At 37.0% G+C, this 19,005-nt stretch overlaps 1 protein-coding gene across 1 annotated transcript in view; it reads left to right on the forward strand.

Moving 5' to 3' along the window:
* Positions 1 to 19,005, forward strand: part of PAPSS1 (3'-phosphoadenosine 5'-phosphosulfate synthase 1) — a 44,695-nt gene that overhangs the window by 15,592 nt on the left and 10,098 nt on the right. Inside the window, exons 6-10 of the mRNA XM_040554751.1 lie at positions 8,363 to 8,476; positions 10,335 to 10,446; positions 13,099 to 13,304; positions 15,637 to 15,772; positions 17,600 to 17,868. Coding sequence (XP_040410685.1) covers positions 8,363 to 8,476; positions 10,335 to 10,446; positions 13,099 to 13,304; positions 15,637 to 15,772; positions 17,600 to 17,868 — 837 coding nt within the window. The remainder of the gene's footprint in view (positions 1 to 8,362; positions 8,477 to 10,334; positions 10,447 to 13,098; positions 13,305 to 15,636; positions 15,773 to 17,599; positions 17,869 to 19,005) is intronic.

Below are 19,005 nucleotides of genomic sequence, written 5' to 3' on the forward strand. Positions count from 1 at the left end.
TCAGAGGGAGAAGGATCAACATGTCAGGGTAACAACAAGTTCAGCCATCTGGCTTTGGTTTGCCTCTTTTCCTTAGTCTTCACCTTGATAGGAAGGAGTTTGCTAATGTTTGTGCAGAAGGAGTTTGTCTCCTTACATTCTTACCTGTAGTCAGTGAGTAGCAGGATGCCATTTCAGACCATGATTTTAATTTAGATGCTCTAACAGACAGTTCCTCATGCTCTTTGTGAGGTGGATGTACGGGAAACTGGAGGTGTATGCAGTAGATTGAGTAAAGCTCCACCAAGTATTGAAGCTGGTACAAGCCAAAAGACCTCATCATATAGTCAGCGTTGAGTTCACTGTAGCTTTCTGTCACCAGTACAGCTTCAGAGAGATTTATTTTTTTCTAAATTTTCAAGAAAACTCTGTTAACGGTTCACTGCTTGATCCAGGTTGCTCAGGAGACCTGACACAGGAGAAAACCACATCAGAGTGCTAGACTTGTACCCTAATACTCATCTGAATATTTTTTGGAGGAAAAAAGGAGAGAGCTGTATGAGCCCTATCTATGGGAGGTGGCAACTCCTTACTGTGGGAAGCCCTGAGCCTCCTGTTCAGAAGACCAGTTCAGATTTCACAATTCTAGAAAGCTGCATCATGGGTGCCAACAAGCAACTCTTGCATTAGTACATTTGGTACACAATGCTGAATGCTGGCTTCTGGCCCAGTCAGCTTTGCTCTGTCCTTTGCTTAAAGCACATTTTAACATTTTTTTCTTTAGAGAGAGTAGTGCAATGAATGGCAAGATGTTTTGGTGGTTGCTTACTTTAGGGAGACAATGAAACCAAGGCATGGCTGAACAGGCCACATATAACCCAATGATATCTTAAGTATAATTCTAGTAGGTTTCCCTTAGCTGGAAAAAGCCGTGGTTTTGTTCATTACTAATCGCACCGGATTATTAAGAAAAGAACTGTAAGACAGCGGCATTATAAATATATTTTTTTAATAGCTGTGCAATACACTGAAAGGAAGTCCATTTGATGTTGATAATCCTTGAGTTTCAAGGGCTCTTCTTCTATTAGTTCAGAAAGTAATGGTAGTAAAAGACAGCACAGCTGAAAAAACGTGTGTATATTGAGATAGATGCAGACAGATGGATATACACAGACATATATTAAGAATATGAAGCATTTATTATTTCATGGGAAATGGAAATTTGGTTCTTAAAACTTTTTCATAATATTTGCGAAGAACTCGCAAACAAATTTTTGAGGTATTCTCCAGAAATATGTTCAATACTTTATGGAAGATAAGGGAGGAAACTGCACGGAGGAGTAATAAGCAGCTGGTGAATCTGGAAAATTCTTGTGTGGTGTAACTCAGTTTTGAGGGGCACCTGGATAGGTTTTTTTTGCATGTAAATGCAATAAATAAAACGCTTCAAAGTTCTTTTCAGGGACCTAGCATGTGAGGTACTGTATCTCCTAAAGCTGCTGATGCTAAGTCGTATGAAAAGTTCCTTTCAATACTGTACAAATGAGTCTTTGCTCAATCCATAGTCAGAAAGGCATGTGTGGCTTTGGGCTTGATAAGTTTGGCTCTTAGTCTGCTGATACCGTCCAATATGCTGTCAAGCAAACCTACTGCAGATGTTTGGCTATGGAGATTTCATTGTTTTAGTTGTTTTTTCCTGTCAACAAATGTAGCTGATCTAGCTAATGACACAAAGCTCATATTCCCCAGTAATGAAATTGGTTCAATATTTAACCAGGGAAATATTTTCTCAAGAAGTCACTTCTCAGGAATGCCACCTTTATTGTTAAGGAAGTGCCAAAGGCATATAAGGAAAGAGTTGCATTTCTAGTACCTAACTTTCAATGTACTGAGGAAAAGTGGCTTTTAACTACTTTTGTACAGAAGTCCCATTCTTAGGGGCATAAAATTACAGCAGTGCTGCAAGTACCACAAAAGAAACCCACAAATGTTGGGAATTTGATTATATACTTCTACTACTTAGATCAATCCATTGTGGGTGTATGTATAAACCTCTCTCTTATTCTATCTACCACCCATCTTCCAAATTGTAGCCAAAGGTTGAGTTCTTGTCTAAGCCTGGGAACATTCTCTTCTGAGGCTCAGTATTATACTTGCATTTGGGGAGGTGGTCCTCATGGTCTTTGAAAGCATTGATTTTGTAACTATATTCACACAGTTCCTTGCAAGTGTATTCAAAATCTGTATTTTGGAGCAGCAAGAATTTTGAGCAAAATAGAAATTGAGGGTAGCAGTTCCTGGCAAGTATGTAGAAATGGATTCTGCTGTTCTGTATAATCTGTACATATTTTTTTCCCCTCAATTATACTGCACAGTTAGCATCACTGTAACCATAATTATTCTTTATGGATCTAGGACCTCAATGTTATCTAGGTCCTCACTGGCTTATCAAAACTGTGATTAAGTGATACTGTGTGATCACCTTGGTTATAAGCTTGAATTGCAGTAGGCCCCAAACCCATCTTTCAATGTTTTTTTGAGAAGCCTACCAACATGGGAGATAAGTATTTTTAATATCTGTAACATTGATGTAGAACACGCATTGCAGGTCTTTGACCTTCTTTTTCATTATTTGACTGTAAATTACTCCCTCAGTAGAGTGTATTTGACAGTTGATTATACCCATCTGCTGGCTGGGTATTGAGTCATTATTTTACATGCAACCTTGTTTTCTGTCTCCTTCTTTCAAAATGGCTTCAGCAGAAAATTTGTATGAATACAGCTGTTTACTTATTTGTTTGAGCGCAGTGTCCAAACCAAATACTTACACCAAAGGGTGATTGAGTGGGACCAACTGGGATTTGTAAGACCAAGCATAGACAATGAGGATTTTATAAATAGCTTGTGATGTTGCAAATAAGTGTTTTTGCAGCTGCCTGTGCAGCAAAGAAGGCCAATGGCATACAATACCGTATTAGCAAAAGCAGGTTGAGGAAAGTGATTAGAACAAGTGGCCCTGAGAATTTGTGGATGCTCCATCCTTGGAGTTACTTAGAACTTGATTGGCCAAGTCCCTGAGCAGCCGACTGCACCTGGTTCAGTTCTGAGCAGGAAACTGGACTAGATGACCTCCAGAGGTCCCTCTGTGATTCTGTGATAAGGCTAATTGTTATTTCATGTGAGAAGCTAGGGAAAAAGCAAGTGCTGCATAAAGGCCGTGCAAGACTATACTAGTAGTTTTATACTTACAGCAGTAAATATGTAAGCCAGAATGACCAGAAAACTTCACAAGCTTTTAAGTATAACCAACCCCCCCCCTCAAAAAAAAAAACAAACAAACACCTCAGTATTAAATTTCAGTAATTCCCACATCAATATACCACTGATTTCTTCTCATTGCTTAGAGAAGTAAGGAGAACTTGTGTCTTTTAAGGTAGGGATTTCCTGATTTTGAGGTATGTGTGCTGTAGTTACGATTGTTGTCTTTTGAAAATACAGTGCTGAATGGTATTACAGAAATGGATATCACCAGCTCAGATTTTCTTTTTTTTTCTAGAAAGCATGTATATTTTTGTGGTTATTAAAGAACAAACTCCAGTTACATTGAATTGTGTAATAAGATACAATGATGGTGTCATTTTTGTTGTTGCTGTATGTCTTTTGCTTTCTTCTCTGCTTTTTACCTTCTGTAGTTTGGGAAAAGGGACAGGCAAGATTTTGGTTCACAGACATTCTGTGTTAGTCATGGAGACTCCAGTTGGGCAGTAATCACAGAACCACAGAATCATTTAGGTTGAAAAAGACCCATAAGATCACCAAGCCCAACCATCCACCTAACACAAGTCCACCACTACACCATGTCCCTAAGTGCCACGTCCACACATCTCTTAAATACCTCCAGGGATGGAGGCTTCACCACTGTCCTGGGCAGCTTGTTCCAACACCCAACCATGCTTTCCATGAAGAGACTCTTCCTGACATTTACTTAAACCTCTGATGAGGCAACTCAAGACTGTTTCCTCATGTCCATCGCTTTTCACCTGAGAAAAGACTGACACCCTCCTCTCTGTAACCTCCTCTCAGGTAGCTGTAGAGAGCAATAAGGTCTCCCCTCAGCCTCCTTTTCTCAAGACTAAACAGTGTCAGTTCCCTCAGCTGCTCCTCTTAAGTCATGTTCTAGTCTCTTCACCAGCCTCATTGCTCCTCAATGAATGGGTTCAAACTTCCTGCTCCTCCAAGCAAGATCTGTATTTATAGCTGACCTACAGTGAGCCACACAGGTGAACCCTTCCCTTCTTTACTTTGTGGATGGGTAGGTCATAGATAGGACTGAAACTTTTGATTAGTCCTACTTCAAGAATTTTTATTTCTTTTAACTCCTCCCAAGATGTTGTAGATTTATTTTGGTTTATACAGCCTTCTGGAGAAATAAGCAAGTAGCTTTGAAAGATACTTCTTAAGCTCTATAAAAAAAAATATTAGTTGCACTTACTTCCAGAATTGTTTTTTTAACTGTACTGTTTTCATTGCAATTTGAAAATTATACTGTTTCTGTCAATATCCAAACTCACAAACCAACTTAGAGGGGAAAAGAGCCTCACACCCTATAATGTTTTGCTGAAGAGCTGAAAGTAGTTCTGTAATTGATCATAGTATCATGTTGAATGTAGTTTTCATAATCTGTTCAATTTTTTATTTTTTTAATTTTTACCAAATACAGCATCTTCTAGAAATACATTCGTTTGAGAATTTCTCATTGTAGAGTACAGTTAAACAGATGCTTTAATCCAGCGAGATTTATACTCAAGCTGAGAATGATTTATGTATTTATTCTTTTTGAGAGTAGAGTTAGGATGTTTCAGCTTCATCCCAAATGAAGCAACTAGTAGTGCAAGATTTTATGAGGATATATTTCCTTTAGATCACACTTGTTTTATGCCAACATCTCATTTTTCATACTGTATGAGTAGAGTGCTTAGAAGAAAATCTTTGAAGGTTGGTAGTACCATGAGCCATAATAATTTGTACTGCATGTGCATGAAAGCTGTGATCATTGTTATATTATAGTTTTGAGAGCCAAGTGTTAGTTATCTTTGTCTGTTCCTTCTGGTCCTATACCACAGCAGGAAAAATCAACTGTGTTTTGTGCTTTAAGTTATATGCCAGTCATTGTTTTCTTTTTATTTGCATCATGGAAGATTCGGGCTTAAAGCCAACAGAACCTGAGTGCAGTGACATAAACAAGCTCTAATTAAGTTAGAGAAGGAGGTCATATCTCAGAGAAATAAGATGCCAATTAGCCTGAATGGTAATCCTGTCGCCACTGAACAACCAAATGCTGAAAACTGACAGTTTTACTTAAACTGAAGATGGGATGAGGATGGAAGATGAGGAATAAAGTTCAATGGCATGTAGAAAGAGGATGCTTAAGGGATTTCTGATTTAGAATTTTATTTCTGCAACAGCTATTCACATAATAGTGCATTTACACCCAATCCATTAGTTACATTACTTCAAACAAACCATCTTTCCTGTAATGATGAGGGTACTCAGCATGCTGTAATCTTGATGTGTCACCTGAGAAAATGGTCTCTAAAAGTATGAAATGTAAAAAAATATATTGTCAACCTAAAAGCAGTCAGAAATGTTATTTAATACACTTGAAAGAAAAGATCTTGAATTCAACTGGTTATAGATTAAGATTAATACAGTGAAAACAATTTGTTTATCAGTTTACTGAAAAGGTGATAGAACAGAACTGATGGGAAGAGAAGAAGCAGAAAATCTTACCTCCCTTTTTTAAAGATCATAACTGTCGTTGCACTTTCCATTTTTTCCTTAATGTATTGACAAACTTACTTCCCTGCAAGCTGTAGATATCAAAACATCAGTGATTACAGTCAAGCAAACACTGATGTTTGCTTTTTCCATATATAAACTATTTTGTGGCCTCACACATCAATTAATATGAACTTACATTACTGAATAACCAGTCTTATAAATCAGATGGTGCCTGTGAATGCTTATCTACTGGAAACTCGCCTGAGGGCCCCTTCTTTACAGGCTGTTAAGGATGCTTGCATCAGCAAGGAACTGACATCACAGTTTAAGATAGCACACGTTCCAATAAAGCATCTAGTTTATATTTTATTATTTTGCAGTTATTTGTTCAAATTTAATGACAAATGTTAAGCGTAGAGGAATATTGTGTAACTTGTCTGTTGGTAGAATGAATCTTTGATTAACTTTGCCATGTTAAAGTGGTCACTAGATGGCCTGCTAGCCTAGCATTTCCCTAAAATTCATTCAGTTTAAAGACCTATGAATTCCTCTTGCTGCTATTTAAAATCTATAATACTGTTTTAAGTACCATTTTTGTGTCTGCTAGGGAGTCTAGATTTACTAATCCTACAAATTATCTAGATATTTAACTCATTAAATAATGTAATGTGCCATAATCATATTTATGTTGCGCTTTATTAAAAAAAAACCCTATGAAACAACAACAAAAATAAGCCCATCTCAAGCCATACAATCTCTTCGGTTGCTCTAATAGGGGCTTAAATGACCCCAGATTAAAAATATTGTCAAGCTGTTTTTGGCTGTTTCTTCTACTTGGGTAGAAATACCAATGCTTGTGTGGCCATGGCTGTGGTCATCACTGTTTTCTACCAGATTCTTTAGGCAATGGTGGTGGGGATTCAACTGCTTTTCTAACAGGGCTGGATTGCCTGCTCTGGTTTTATGGCCTACTGTCCTTCAGCATTGTTGGAGCTGCCTTCAGGCTGTCTACATCCCCATAGTGAGGTAGAGAGGTTGTTTACAGAAAATGCATTGTCAGACCTTTGTTTCCATTGTTTTGCACATTAGTGGGACACTAAAAGCAGGATAATATTTGAAAAAAAAAACTTTTAATAGCCACATTTATGTAAAGCTTTTGATGGTTTGTAGAACTTTATAGCATGGTAAGAAACTAGGGTTCAGAGCAGGATCTTCTGGGAAGCAGCGTAATGTGTACCCAGTCACTATGCTTTGCTTGTAAAGTCTGCTATTCATAACAGCAGGCAGTGCTTTTCTGTGGTTCTGGGCTTACTGCTACGGGGAGTTTGCTGCAGCATTCCTGGGCTGTAATTCTGCTTCTGTAATACAGGGCAGGTTTTGCCTAAGTTACTATCTAAAATAATAATCACTTCCCAGTTGAAGTCTGATACCTAATGGATTCAGCTTTTCCTTATGCAGCGCAACTTCTAAGTGCTAGTTTATTTACTTTTATTTGTCTTTGGAGACACAAATAGGGTAAGAGCTAGCTAGACTCACCACCTCTTTACATTCCTGCCGTCATTTTGTCTCCCACTTCCTTTCATCGTCCCGCTTCTTTGACTTTCCACTGAGTTGGTGCCTAATGTCTTTGCTTGGATAAATGCTTTAATGCTCCTGGGCAAACTTTGCCTTTCCTATAGGCACACTTCTTTACTATGGATTGCAAATATTGGAAAAATAAAAAATAACTCCTTGTGTTCTTGTTAAAGGTTTATGTATAATTTGCGCTGTGGGTGAGCTTCCTCCTCCCACTCCACTTCCAAAAGATTTACTTTACAGAAGTAACTTAAAACCCCATTTTAAAAAAGAACTACGTCTGTCAGGAGACTCTTCAAAGTTTTGTCACGGATGACCTTCCCTTCTCTTCCCCTCTCCTCAGAAGTGTGCCTTTATCCTTATGAGGGGTTTAAGATCTAGAGTATAGTGAAATGAGAAAGTCTTGAGAAGGTTTTATTTAAAACCCAAGGAGGAACCCCCCCCCGCCTTTTTCCAGTATAAAACTGATGTTCTGTGGTATTTGGGTTATAATTAGGACACTGGTGTTATTTTACTAGCTGTAGCTGACACATTCAATTTGTACTTCTGTATTAATGACTTTCAGTTTACTTCCCTATTATCATTGCTAACACATCTTGCATAATCACTTACTTAAGTTTGTAAGTTTGTTCAGTCTCTACAACATTTTTTTACTACTTTAGCATCTATAAAAGCATACACTCATCCTTTCTGCTGTAGCTAATATAGGCATTAATCAGTCATAAAAACTGCACTTAATTCAGTAGTTAAATATTTACAAGATAAATGTTATAACTGTATGAGGTACTTAGTTTAAAAAAAAATCTTCTTGCCAGAATGTTTCACTGTTATTACTCAAGCCAGCAGCGTTGCTAGCCATATATCATAATCTTGGATCAATGTTGTTTTTTAAATGAATAAAAATTGCTTAATGCACATATTCTTGGCACAGAGCAGTACAGCATAGAATTTTACTTCTTGACCTTGTGTTTAGTGTCCAAGAAGCATTTGGACCAAACATTAAATTCTGATTATTCCTTTTATACAGGACATTGTACCAGTGGATGCCTCTTACGAGGTGAAAGAACTTTATGTGCCAGAAAACAAGCTGCAGTTGGCCAAAACTGATGCTGAGTCTCTGTTAACCTTGGAAATAAATAAGGTATTGTGTGTTCAGTTATCTCATTACTGAAGTTGAAAAAACAGTCTGCTGCTCGGCAGAACTGTGTATAGTCAAAATACCTGTACTAGTTACAGATTGTAACTTGATAGGCTTTTCTCCCTTCTTCTTGAGAAACATCACAGCATTTGTGTTTTCTTCATTTGCTTTTTAGAAATAACAGTTGAAACTTCATAAGTAATGCCTGGTATTTCAAATAGTGTTACTTAGTTAATCCTAAGCATGGTGATTAAATTTACAGTGACTTTTTTCTGCCCTCATCCATAGACTAAATCATGCCTTGCATACCTTCTACGGATAGTTGTTTCTAGAAGAATTTTTAGCTTACTTACATAAATATATATATTTTTAAATTGTAATGACCTAGAAATACGGTGGAAATCAGTTGCTGCTGCTTCACTCTCTTTGTTGGTAACCTTCAGGTTAAAGTAGTAACCCTATATATAAGGCTTATACAGTTGCAAACTTTTAGAGGTAAGTGATCAGGTACTTAAACAGGTAGGTGACCAGATCTAATTTGTTAGTTTTTGTTTCATTTTGTTTTCTGGTTAGAATGAGTTCATGCTACTTTTCTGGCTTCCAGCAGAGAATACTTGGAAAAGCATGGATCAACTTAATTGACTCTGTTCTTAGTTCGGTTAAATGCATTATTTTCCAACTTGGAATTTAATTAGACAAAGCTGCTTCTGGCTGTTTATCTGTTCTTCCTGGTCATCTTTTTTTTCTGAAGAATTACGTCTAAACACAGATACAATACATGAGTTTTTTCACTGACTTTAACAGTATTATTGTGAGCCAGCAGTGTGCCTGGCAGCTGACGACACTTGGGTTGTCCAGTCTGGGGAAAAGGAGGCTGAGAGGTGACCTCCTCACTCTCTGTGTCTTTCTAGATTCTTTTCACGTGTATCTGTAAAACTATATATTGCTTTGCTGTGGAATAAATTTGTAGGGTCACCATTATTAAGTTTCTGTAGTGTTGCATTGTAAATGGCTTCCCATCTAGCAAAACAAATTCTTTCTTCCTCTACTCCTAACCAGTGGTTTGTTAAATATCAAGCAAGTATATAACATCAGCTAGGGAAGAAAATTTGTGTTATGCTTGTCTCAACATAAACTAAACAACGTAATAAAATTAGTCATGCTTTTTACAAGAGAAACTTGCACACGTGAAGTCAATGGACTTTGTCCTTTGTCCAAGACTCTTGACCAGGTCTTAGTAATGCACATGCAGAAATAATAAAGGCCACACACTAAGTCATAGTGTGACTGTTTAAATGGTAAGGAAGGAAATTCCCTGTAAGATGATATATCCTAAACTAAAATAAGTACTAGTCCTGAGAGAATTTTACTTCTGGATTTTTCTCACTACTTTCCGCAATAAAAACTTCCTTTCTAATATGTTTTAAGATTTGACCTGTTAGTATTCATTCGCCCCCTCCCCTCCTTTTTCTGATATTTTTGTGGTAACTGTATGTGGTGTAGGTTTTTGTTGCATTTATTTTTTAATAAAGCAAGATAACCAAGAGCTTAAAATAACTAGAGTTCCACTTTTTTTATTTAAGTTGAACTTTTTCAAACATTTACAAATGAAGCTTTTTTGTGTGTAACAAAATGATATTTGATGTTACGTGTGAGACTGGAAAATAGCCAAAGTCATAAACAGTGGTTCTTTTTTTTCCTTCTAGAGACTTTGAACTTCTTGTGATTAAGACTATAACACTGAGAAATCTTTCATGTACACTGTGTCTTATGGATAAATCATGTTCTATTATGATTAACATTAAATGTCAGTCACTGAGCAGCAACTTTTATCTGCTCTATTTCTCTGTTTCTTTGCAAGGTGGATATGCAATGGGTGCAAGTGCTGGCAGAAGGCTGGGCAACACCCCTGAATGGCTTTATGAGAGAGAGAGAATACCTACAGTGCCTTCACTTTGATTGTCTCCTTGATGGTAAGATATTTCTGTTGGTAAAACTGAGGAAATTAATCATATTTCTGGAACATTGTTGATGCTTTGCTGTCTAGTGATGGTGTAGTGACACTTTCTCATGTTTGTGTGCAGTCTGAGCTAAGAGAATAGGATACTAAAATTGTTACTTCTAAACTTAATGCATTTATTCTTTTTATTCCTACCACCATGTTAGTTTGAAAAATCAGTGCCTTACTTTTTTTTGCCTTTACAAATTATAATTTATATTTTGGAAATGTTTTTGCTTTTGAAAACATTTAAACCTGAAAGCAACATTTCCAATTTGTTTTGAAGAAATTTATTTTAGAACTTGAAATTGCAATTTAATTTCTGTTTAGCTCTGTGAGGAATAGCAAGAGATTTGTCCTTCAATAGCGATGAAGGAAAGGACAATGAAGTGACTTGCATGCTAAAGTTGTTGCAAGTATGAAATCAGAATTTGAGAAGGGGGCTTGTTTATGTACAATTGTCGCATGCAGTTGAATGACTCTACTGTAACAATTACCCTGTGATAATTTAAACAAATATATTTTATTTTGTATTAGTAATGGGCTAAGAATGAACATAAGGTAGCTGACAAGTGATAACATTAGGTTTTAAAATTTGAGTTTGATTCTGTCATTTATTTGATTTATTCTTCTTAGAAAACTGTTTTATTCAAACCTTTAGGGTTTTTTTGCACGCTGTATGAAAAAAGAGATAGTAAAGATTCCTGTCTTCCTGTTTCCTTCTGTGTTACTCTTCTCTTACTGGAGACCAAATAGCAGGAAAAAAATGTCACCTGTCTTTCACTTCTATGTCTTTCACTTCTTCTGTTGTCTCCAAACTTTTCCAGTTCCCCTTTTCAGAAGTCTCTGAGGTACTATCCTAAGCAACATGAGGGCATCCAGTTATTTTGGAGTATCTCAAGTTTGCAATAGCTTTTTGGGCTACTTGTTTGGTTTTCATTCCATGTGCCCTTCTGAGTGTCAAGCCAAATGCATTGTACCCTGCAGTTGCTATGCATTTAACTGCTAAAATAGCTTGTAGCTCCTGCCCTGTAATCTTCTGTAAATCAGATTTTTTTTATAAAGCTTTTAAAGCCTTTTATAGGTATTTCAGATATAGCAATATTAGAAATTTGTAAATTTCTCTTGCAGGTGTTGTTAATACCTCTTGTGGTGCCACAAATAAACTATGAGCTATGAAAAACAAATAACAGTAGTAGGTAATTTTTTCCTGTGAAGGAAAGAATTTTCAGTTCTAGAATAGAATAGTCACGTTCCTCTAGATGCGACCATATTTCCTCTTCTCAGGTATCTACTGCAACATTCATGCATGAGAATCTTTTTAGAAAGATGTGATTGGCTTAAAGCTGCTTTGCTACTTGAAGCCAGTGACAACAGTTAAGTCAAAACATCCTGCAAGTTTCCTCCCTGCTTGGTATGTTAGTGCTGGAGTGTCACAGCAGCAGTAATTTTCCAGGGTTTTGATTCTAAAGAGGGAGACAAAATACCTGCAATGCATTTTGTCCTTTGAGCCTTAAATGCAATATTCACATGGATGGACTTCTGCATTATGGAGATTGATGCAAGTGTGCTGATATTCTCACCTTAAAGCTTAACTTATCTGAAATAGTCTCAAGCTGACACTATTTTCCTCTGACTTTAAATAAATAAAAATAAACAAAACAACAACAGAACATTTCACTTAACTACCTTACCTCCGTTTCCAGTTAGTTCATTGGATGAAGATGGGTGTTAGAGAGAGATACTTATTGTTGCAGTCTCACAAAATTTTAATAACTAACCACTTGGAGATCTCTTCCCAGTTGGAAGTGTTTATTTTCTTGCTGCTAAAGCAAGAGGTTTTTACTAAGCATCAAAGTTGGAGTGGCAAATTGCCTTCCCTGTGACTGTTGTCAAGCTCAATTTTATGATCCAGTTGTTTTGAAAATAACTCTGAATGGTGAGACTCAGTTTAGGAGAGGATATGCAGCACACTTTTTCCCTTTGAATTACAAAGGAAGGGAGATAGAAAGAATTACTTATCTTTTTTCTCTTATTCTTTTCACCCAGCTTCATTGTTTTTAACTTCCTATCATGCTTAGAGTATGATTAAGACAAGGTTTTAAAATATGTATTACTTAAATTACGGGCAAACCAGCCTTATTTAGAGCCTGTCTCCACTGAAGCCAATAGCAAAACTCAAATTACCTTCAATGGGCCAATGACTTTTCTCCTGGAGAACACCCAAGAGTTTTGCATTCTGTTGTTAAATCTGTTTTTATTATAATTCAAGCAATTGTATGATAGTTGCAGTATTTACTCCACTGGTTTCTTAAATCTTACCCTTGTAGTCAAGAAAAAAAGACTTCTAGCATCTAGCAGTGAAGTAAATGTTTAAAAATGAGGACCACATAAGCTTTAAATTCAGATACATTGGGTTATTTTCAGAAGTTAGTAGCTGGTAAGCATTCAGTTGAACAAACTATGCAAAATGTCTGCCTGATTCAACTTTTTTTCTGAAATAGATATACACTTGAGTCTGTTGTATGATAAACTTACAGCCTGGGCTGTAACTTTTTAGGAGGTTAGATTTCCAAAATATAATTGATGACCAGTGCTATGGATAATGGCTTTTTTCACTCTGCAGGGGGAGTCATTAACCTGTCAGTGCCTATAGTGCTAACAGCTACACAGGAAGACAAAGAGAGACTGGATGGGTGTACAGCAATCGCATTAGTGTATGAGGGTCACCGCGTGGCCATTCTCCGTAACCCAGAGTTCTATGAGCATAGGAAAGAGGAACGCTGTGCGAGGCAGTGGGGAACGACATGCAAGGAGCATCCCTATATTAAGGTGTGTGTTTAAAAGTTGAAAAGCTAGTCCTGTTATCTGTCCTGTCTGCGGACATTTCAATTTGATGTCTGTAACTAGTGTATTTTGACACCAAAACTTCTTGGATAAATAATTAAAACATCTGAGTGGAAACAGAGGTGCTTTTTTGTTTAGTGCAGCTGTTGAGTAGTCTGTACTCAGCGTGAAAATCTAATGTCAATAAGTACACATGAAATGAATTCAGGATGTAGAATCTGTGCTACAGAGGAGTGTAGTGTCTAGGAAATCTATTCCCCTGTGGACCCAGATGGGTCATCAAAGCTCCTTAATCAGTGGATACATGCATTGCGGAAGCAAGAAAACTTCTTTTCTGCTTGTATGTGGAGCACTTGAGAATTGCCTGATTTAAATGCCCTTGAAACAAGCACCCTTCCTGGAGAGTTCGTAATTTAACTCTCTGGGGAGTTACTACCCATCCGTTGTGCTCAGTATGTTTTATTGTCTTGACCTTATGTGTATGTCATACTGAAGTATTTTAATTGTAACATTACTTCTTGTGTTGTTGAGTTTAGTTTTGAAAGATGATGTGAATGTTACATTATAGTTCTGTGGAGCCCATAAATATGTTTCTTTTCCCATTTCTGTCTCCATAATATCTCTTTGTTTACATATATGACTTAAAATCAGATAAAAGGAAATAAATCTCAAATTATGAGCTTGCAATTAAAAGGGAAAACCTTTGATGTTTTCTAAAAACAGCTGTATGACTGATAGTTATACCTGTCTGAAAACTGTTTTTTTGAATTCTTAAAAATTTTTTATTAATGTGTAATGACATCTTTCACTGACTGAAGCTTTACAACTCCAACTATACAGTTAAGAGTATATCTGGAAAAGGACATACCCTGCTAGATACAAGTAAGAGTATTCTGGAAGATGTCCTCTGTGTTCTGTGCTGATGAACGTAAGACTACCCTTTTATTGAAAACTTGAAGTAACACAACTGTAAGAAATGCTAAGAAAATCTCGCAGAAAAGATTTAAATGACTTCTTATAATATATTGGCAATATCAGAATGACACAGCTGATACTAATGTAGAAGATGAAAAACCATCTTCTTATGTCTGTACTGGTGTGTATAGTAGTATCATGACAGCGTATCAATGCATATGTGCCTTGTAGTATCACGACAGTACATAAATTGTGGCTTTTCTGAATTCATCAGAAATCCTTGGGTGTCTGAGAGCTAATGTAGTGCTGATTTTCTCATCTTCATGTTTTTCTCACACTTTTCCCTCACACCTTGGTAAGATGTCAAAATCTGGTGTTTTCTTGGGGAGTGGTTTGGTGACCGCAGCATCATTTAACTCCCAACAGCATGTCCTCTATCTCAAAGTAAAAAAACAACAACCAAATAACCAAAAAAAGAAAAGAACAAAAATCACAGTTAATTTTAACATCTTGACTCGTGGGTTTGGTACACACAAACTCTTCTGTTGTATCAAGGAAATCTGTCATCTCTAAATGACATCAGGCTGAAAAATGACTGGAAATGTATATGAAACTTGAAAGGCTTTTTTGTTCTTGTCTTCAAAAGCAATGTGTTGTGAAAAATCACTCAGATTGTTGATTTCTATGGCCATTGATAGATTATGTTAGGCAGCTTGCTGTAAGTATTCTTGTGATAAAGGGTGAGGTGGTGTTGGAAGATATTCAAAGAATTGTAGTGAGTGTACAATACATGTTGCCGTGATAAAGTGCCGAAGTGAAACAAATCCAAAAGCTGTCTTACTTTAAAGATCTGATTTTATTCATAAATTAAATCAGATGAGTAAATTAGAACTGTTTTATTTGATACATTATTGCTGACCAGAATCATGTGAACTGCAGCATAATACTGGAACTACATTAGCTTTGACCGAAAACTGTAAAGCATACAACTTCATTCTACTCAATATATTAACTTTTCCAGCCCATATCTTTTTTTTTGTTATAAAATAAGGTTGGTTAAGAACATGGATTACTTGCTTTTCTATATATTGGAGGAGATGTTGGAAAACAGTAAGTTTTGTTCTTTTTAAAAGAAAGGCATAAGCCTTTATATAAGCCATATAAGCCATATATAAGCCATAATCTGCCATGGATTAGTGCATCTCTTCTGCATCATGGCGTAACATGTTTGGACTATGTTTCAGTGATTTTTTTTCTAATATTGGTGCTTGATTTCAGACTGTTAAATGTAATTAACTTAGAACTCTCATCTTTGTAAATATTGTGCCCCCTTTGTAGTGGTCTCAGTGCTTAGAACAAGCTGATAAGCAAACCCAGCATGGATTTTCATTTCTTTTCCTAGATGGTTATGGAGCAAGGGAACTGGCTGGTAGGTGGAGATCTACAGGTCCTTGATCGTATCTATTGGAATGATGGACTCGATCAATACCGTCTCACTCCAGCTGAGCTAAGACAGAAGTTCAAGGAAATGAATGCTGGTGAGTAATTTTTTCTTGTTTTGTTTCTTCCTACAAAGATTTATCCAAATGCCTGCTGCCTCAATACTGCAGGGGCAAGCCTTGTTTCAAGGAGAGAGAATCTCAGTGCTCTTTTAAGTGGTATTCTTTGCCTTTAACTAGAACTAATTTTTATAACCTCAGGTACTATCTTGCCAAAATGCACAAGAGAAGATGGTAACCCCTGAGGTTCTGATTTCATCTTTCCAAGCACTCTAGACATGTTATTAATGCAAGAAAAGATAATGTTAAAATGTGGTAGAAAGTGATTTAAATATCATCAGATTCAACTTGACCTGTAGAGGTATGGCTGAGTGTTGAGCTTTCATGCTCTTCTGTTTTAAGTCTATTCCATGCTGCTTCTGGGGAACAAAGTTTATGACAGCCGTGGAAGTAAATGGGTGCAAAGTGGAATGCATCACAATTAAAAACTGAGCTAGTTGCTAACTTTATATTGTGGAAGAAACAAAACAGTCTTTCACACTTAAGCAGTTGTTAGGCAAATAAATAAGAGGCTGAGTAATACCATAAAGCAAAGAAGAATTGATCATTACTCCCTTCAGTGTGGCAGTAATTGGCAGGCACCTGCAAACCACTTCCAAGTGTGAAGGAAGGGTTTAACATCAGCAAACTGATATTGGTCCGAAGTTCCTGTCTTTTTTCAGCACGGTCATTATTTCCAGGATCTGCTGGTTTAAGATACCAGTATAGCTTTAGCTATTCTCCTAGTAAATATATTTGATACCTGAAAAATATAAAAACCTGTTTTCTGGATTTCACAGGCTGTGTGAGGTTGGAAGTGACTTCTGGAGGTCATCTTATCCAATCCCGCTGATGAAGCAGGGCCACCTAGAGCTGGTTGCTCAGGATCATGTTCAGGCAGCTTTTAGTATCTCCAAGGAAAGATATTCCACAACCTCCCTGGGCAACCTGTGCCAGATTCAATTCTGTTTGACTTTAGCTTTCCTAGCTTCATCCCTGAATGCTCAGAAAATGTCTCTGTGTTCTTTCCAGGTTGTGTGTCCTTGCTTCCATCCTCCCTATGCTTTTTTTTTTTTTGGTGTTGTTTTGTTTGAGTTTGGCCAGGAGCACCTTGTTCATCCACACAGGCATCCTGGCATTTTTGCTAGACTTCCTACTCATTTGAGCTTGAGTTCAGAGGAGGTGATCCTTGAATATTAAGCAATTTCATTGGTTGCTTATGGGAAACCACTCAGTTTAGGCAATTTTGCTGTCTTGTAGGGTGCCTTTATTCATCTTAATTTGCAGAAGGGAGAAAACCTGTTGCATCTTCCTTTTTTTGAAGGGTTTTGTAACACGTTAGGATGGCAGTTAATTTTGCTCTTACTGAGCCTAAACTCTTCTAATCCATTTAGGTGAAGGAGACTTAATAAAGCACATTAAATTCCTTTATATTTGTTTTGTTGCAAATATCCATTTATTCTCCTGATACATTGAGCCTTAAAGACAGGTAGCATAGTTTGGTTTTCTACTGCAATTTAGCTGGATAATAAGTGCTCGTGCAACTGAAAAATCTGAAGAAGAGATCATTGCTATTGGAGAAACTAAAGCAACTCTGCTCAAGTTTCAAAAGTGGAGGAAGCTGAATAATGGATTTTTAGTACCTTTTTTTTTTTAAGATTTGCTTATTGAGTATAACCATGTATAATAATGACCTGTGACTACTACTATTACACTTGATAGAATTGAGAGCAAAGATTGTACCATCTGAAGATTTTTCTCTTGTTGTACAACTCCTGATAAAATAACGTGCCTTCCTTATCTTTTGTCTTTTTATTTCCTCTGTAGATGCTGTCTTTGCATTCCAGTTACGCAACCCAGTGCACAACGGGCATGCGCTTCTTATGCAGGACACTCACAAGCAGCTTTTGGAACGTGGCTACAGGCGCCCTGTTTTGCTCTTGCATCCGCTTGGAGGCTGGACAAAGGAGGACGATGTTCCTCTCATGTGGCGCATGAAGCAGCATGCTGCGGTACTGGAGGAGGGAATCTTGAATCCAGAAACAACAGTGGTGGCTATATTTCCTTCCCCCATGATGTATGCTGGACCAACTGAGGTAAGTACATCAGGAGTTTAAATCAACAGCAGCAAAACCAGAACCTTTTGCTGGTGTGCCTAACCCCTCTGATAGTGCACTAAAATATTTTGTTTTGTGCTATGCCTGACATTCATGGGTGGTGCTTTTTTAGTGGACAGAGAAGACTAAATTTATTGGGAAATCAAACTGTAAAACATCCCTCTGTTATCAACCAGAATGTTCTATATTGAAGGATTTTGTTTGGAAAGGGCAGAAGACAATGTTGTTCTCGTGCTCATTTGCCTTAGAGTTAGAAGGGCATGACAATGAATTAATCTTTCCTTCTTTTTAGGACCTGTTTCAGAAGGAGTTTCAAGATCAATTACTGCATCTTACAGTTATCCTGAATGTTCAGATACTTGAGTTGATTACTATTAAGTGAAAAGCGTGTATATTGGAGGGCTATACACAAATAAGGAAAAAAAAGGCTTTGTTTATTTTTTGGCAAACTTAATTTAGAGAGAATTATTTCAAGGCTTTTATAGGAAATAATTCTTTGGCAACACTTTATTTAAAAGCTGGGACTTGGGTTGGAACCCGTAGAGTTTGTGGAAGTTCAAATTCTGACTAGGCTCAAGTGGTTAATTCTGTGGTAGCTTTGTGATAGATAGGAGATACCACTGGTGGAAATAAATTAGACAGAGGGCACTTACTTTCTAGTGGCTGTTTGACTGATCAAGCAGAGCTTGCAGTGCCTTTCAGTCCAAAGGAGGGAGGTATGTGAGTGATTTACTGTAGGGAATCTTGCAATGTTCCCCATAGACCTTTTATGAGAATTCATAGAAGTCTTCTACTTCAGTCTCATACTCAGGAACGTATGAGAAGGAATGAAATCCACAGTCCTTATTCTGGATAGAATAAGAATTTTCTCCAAACCTATACAGCATTACCAGTGACCTCAGAATACAGCCTGTCAATAATGTGTGTAGCCAAGAAATGAGATTCTTCCTTTAATCATTTTCTGTACATTATGTAAAAGACATTGGTATCAGATTTATTTCTGTAGTGCAAATGATTTACAGAGCAACAAGCTGCTGTTAAGTCAGTGTGGCTATCAACAGGATGGATATCACCTTTCAAATTGTGAGATTTCAAATGACGTGCTTCATAAGCACC

The sequence above is a fragment of the Cygnus olor genome, chromosome 4, assembly GCF_009769625.2.
Source record: "Cygnus olor isolate bCygOlo1 chromosome 4, bCygOlo1.pri.v2, whole genome shotgun sequence".
In the NCBI taxonomy this organism is placed as follows: domain Eukaryota; kingdom Metazoa; phylum Chordata; class Aves; order Anseriformes; family Anatidae; genus Cygnus; species Cygnus olor.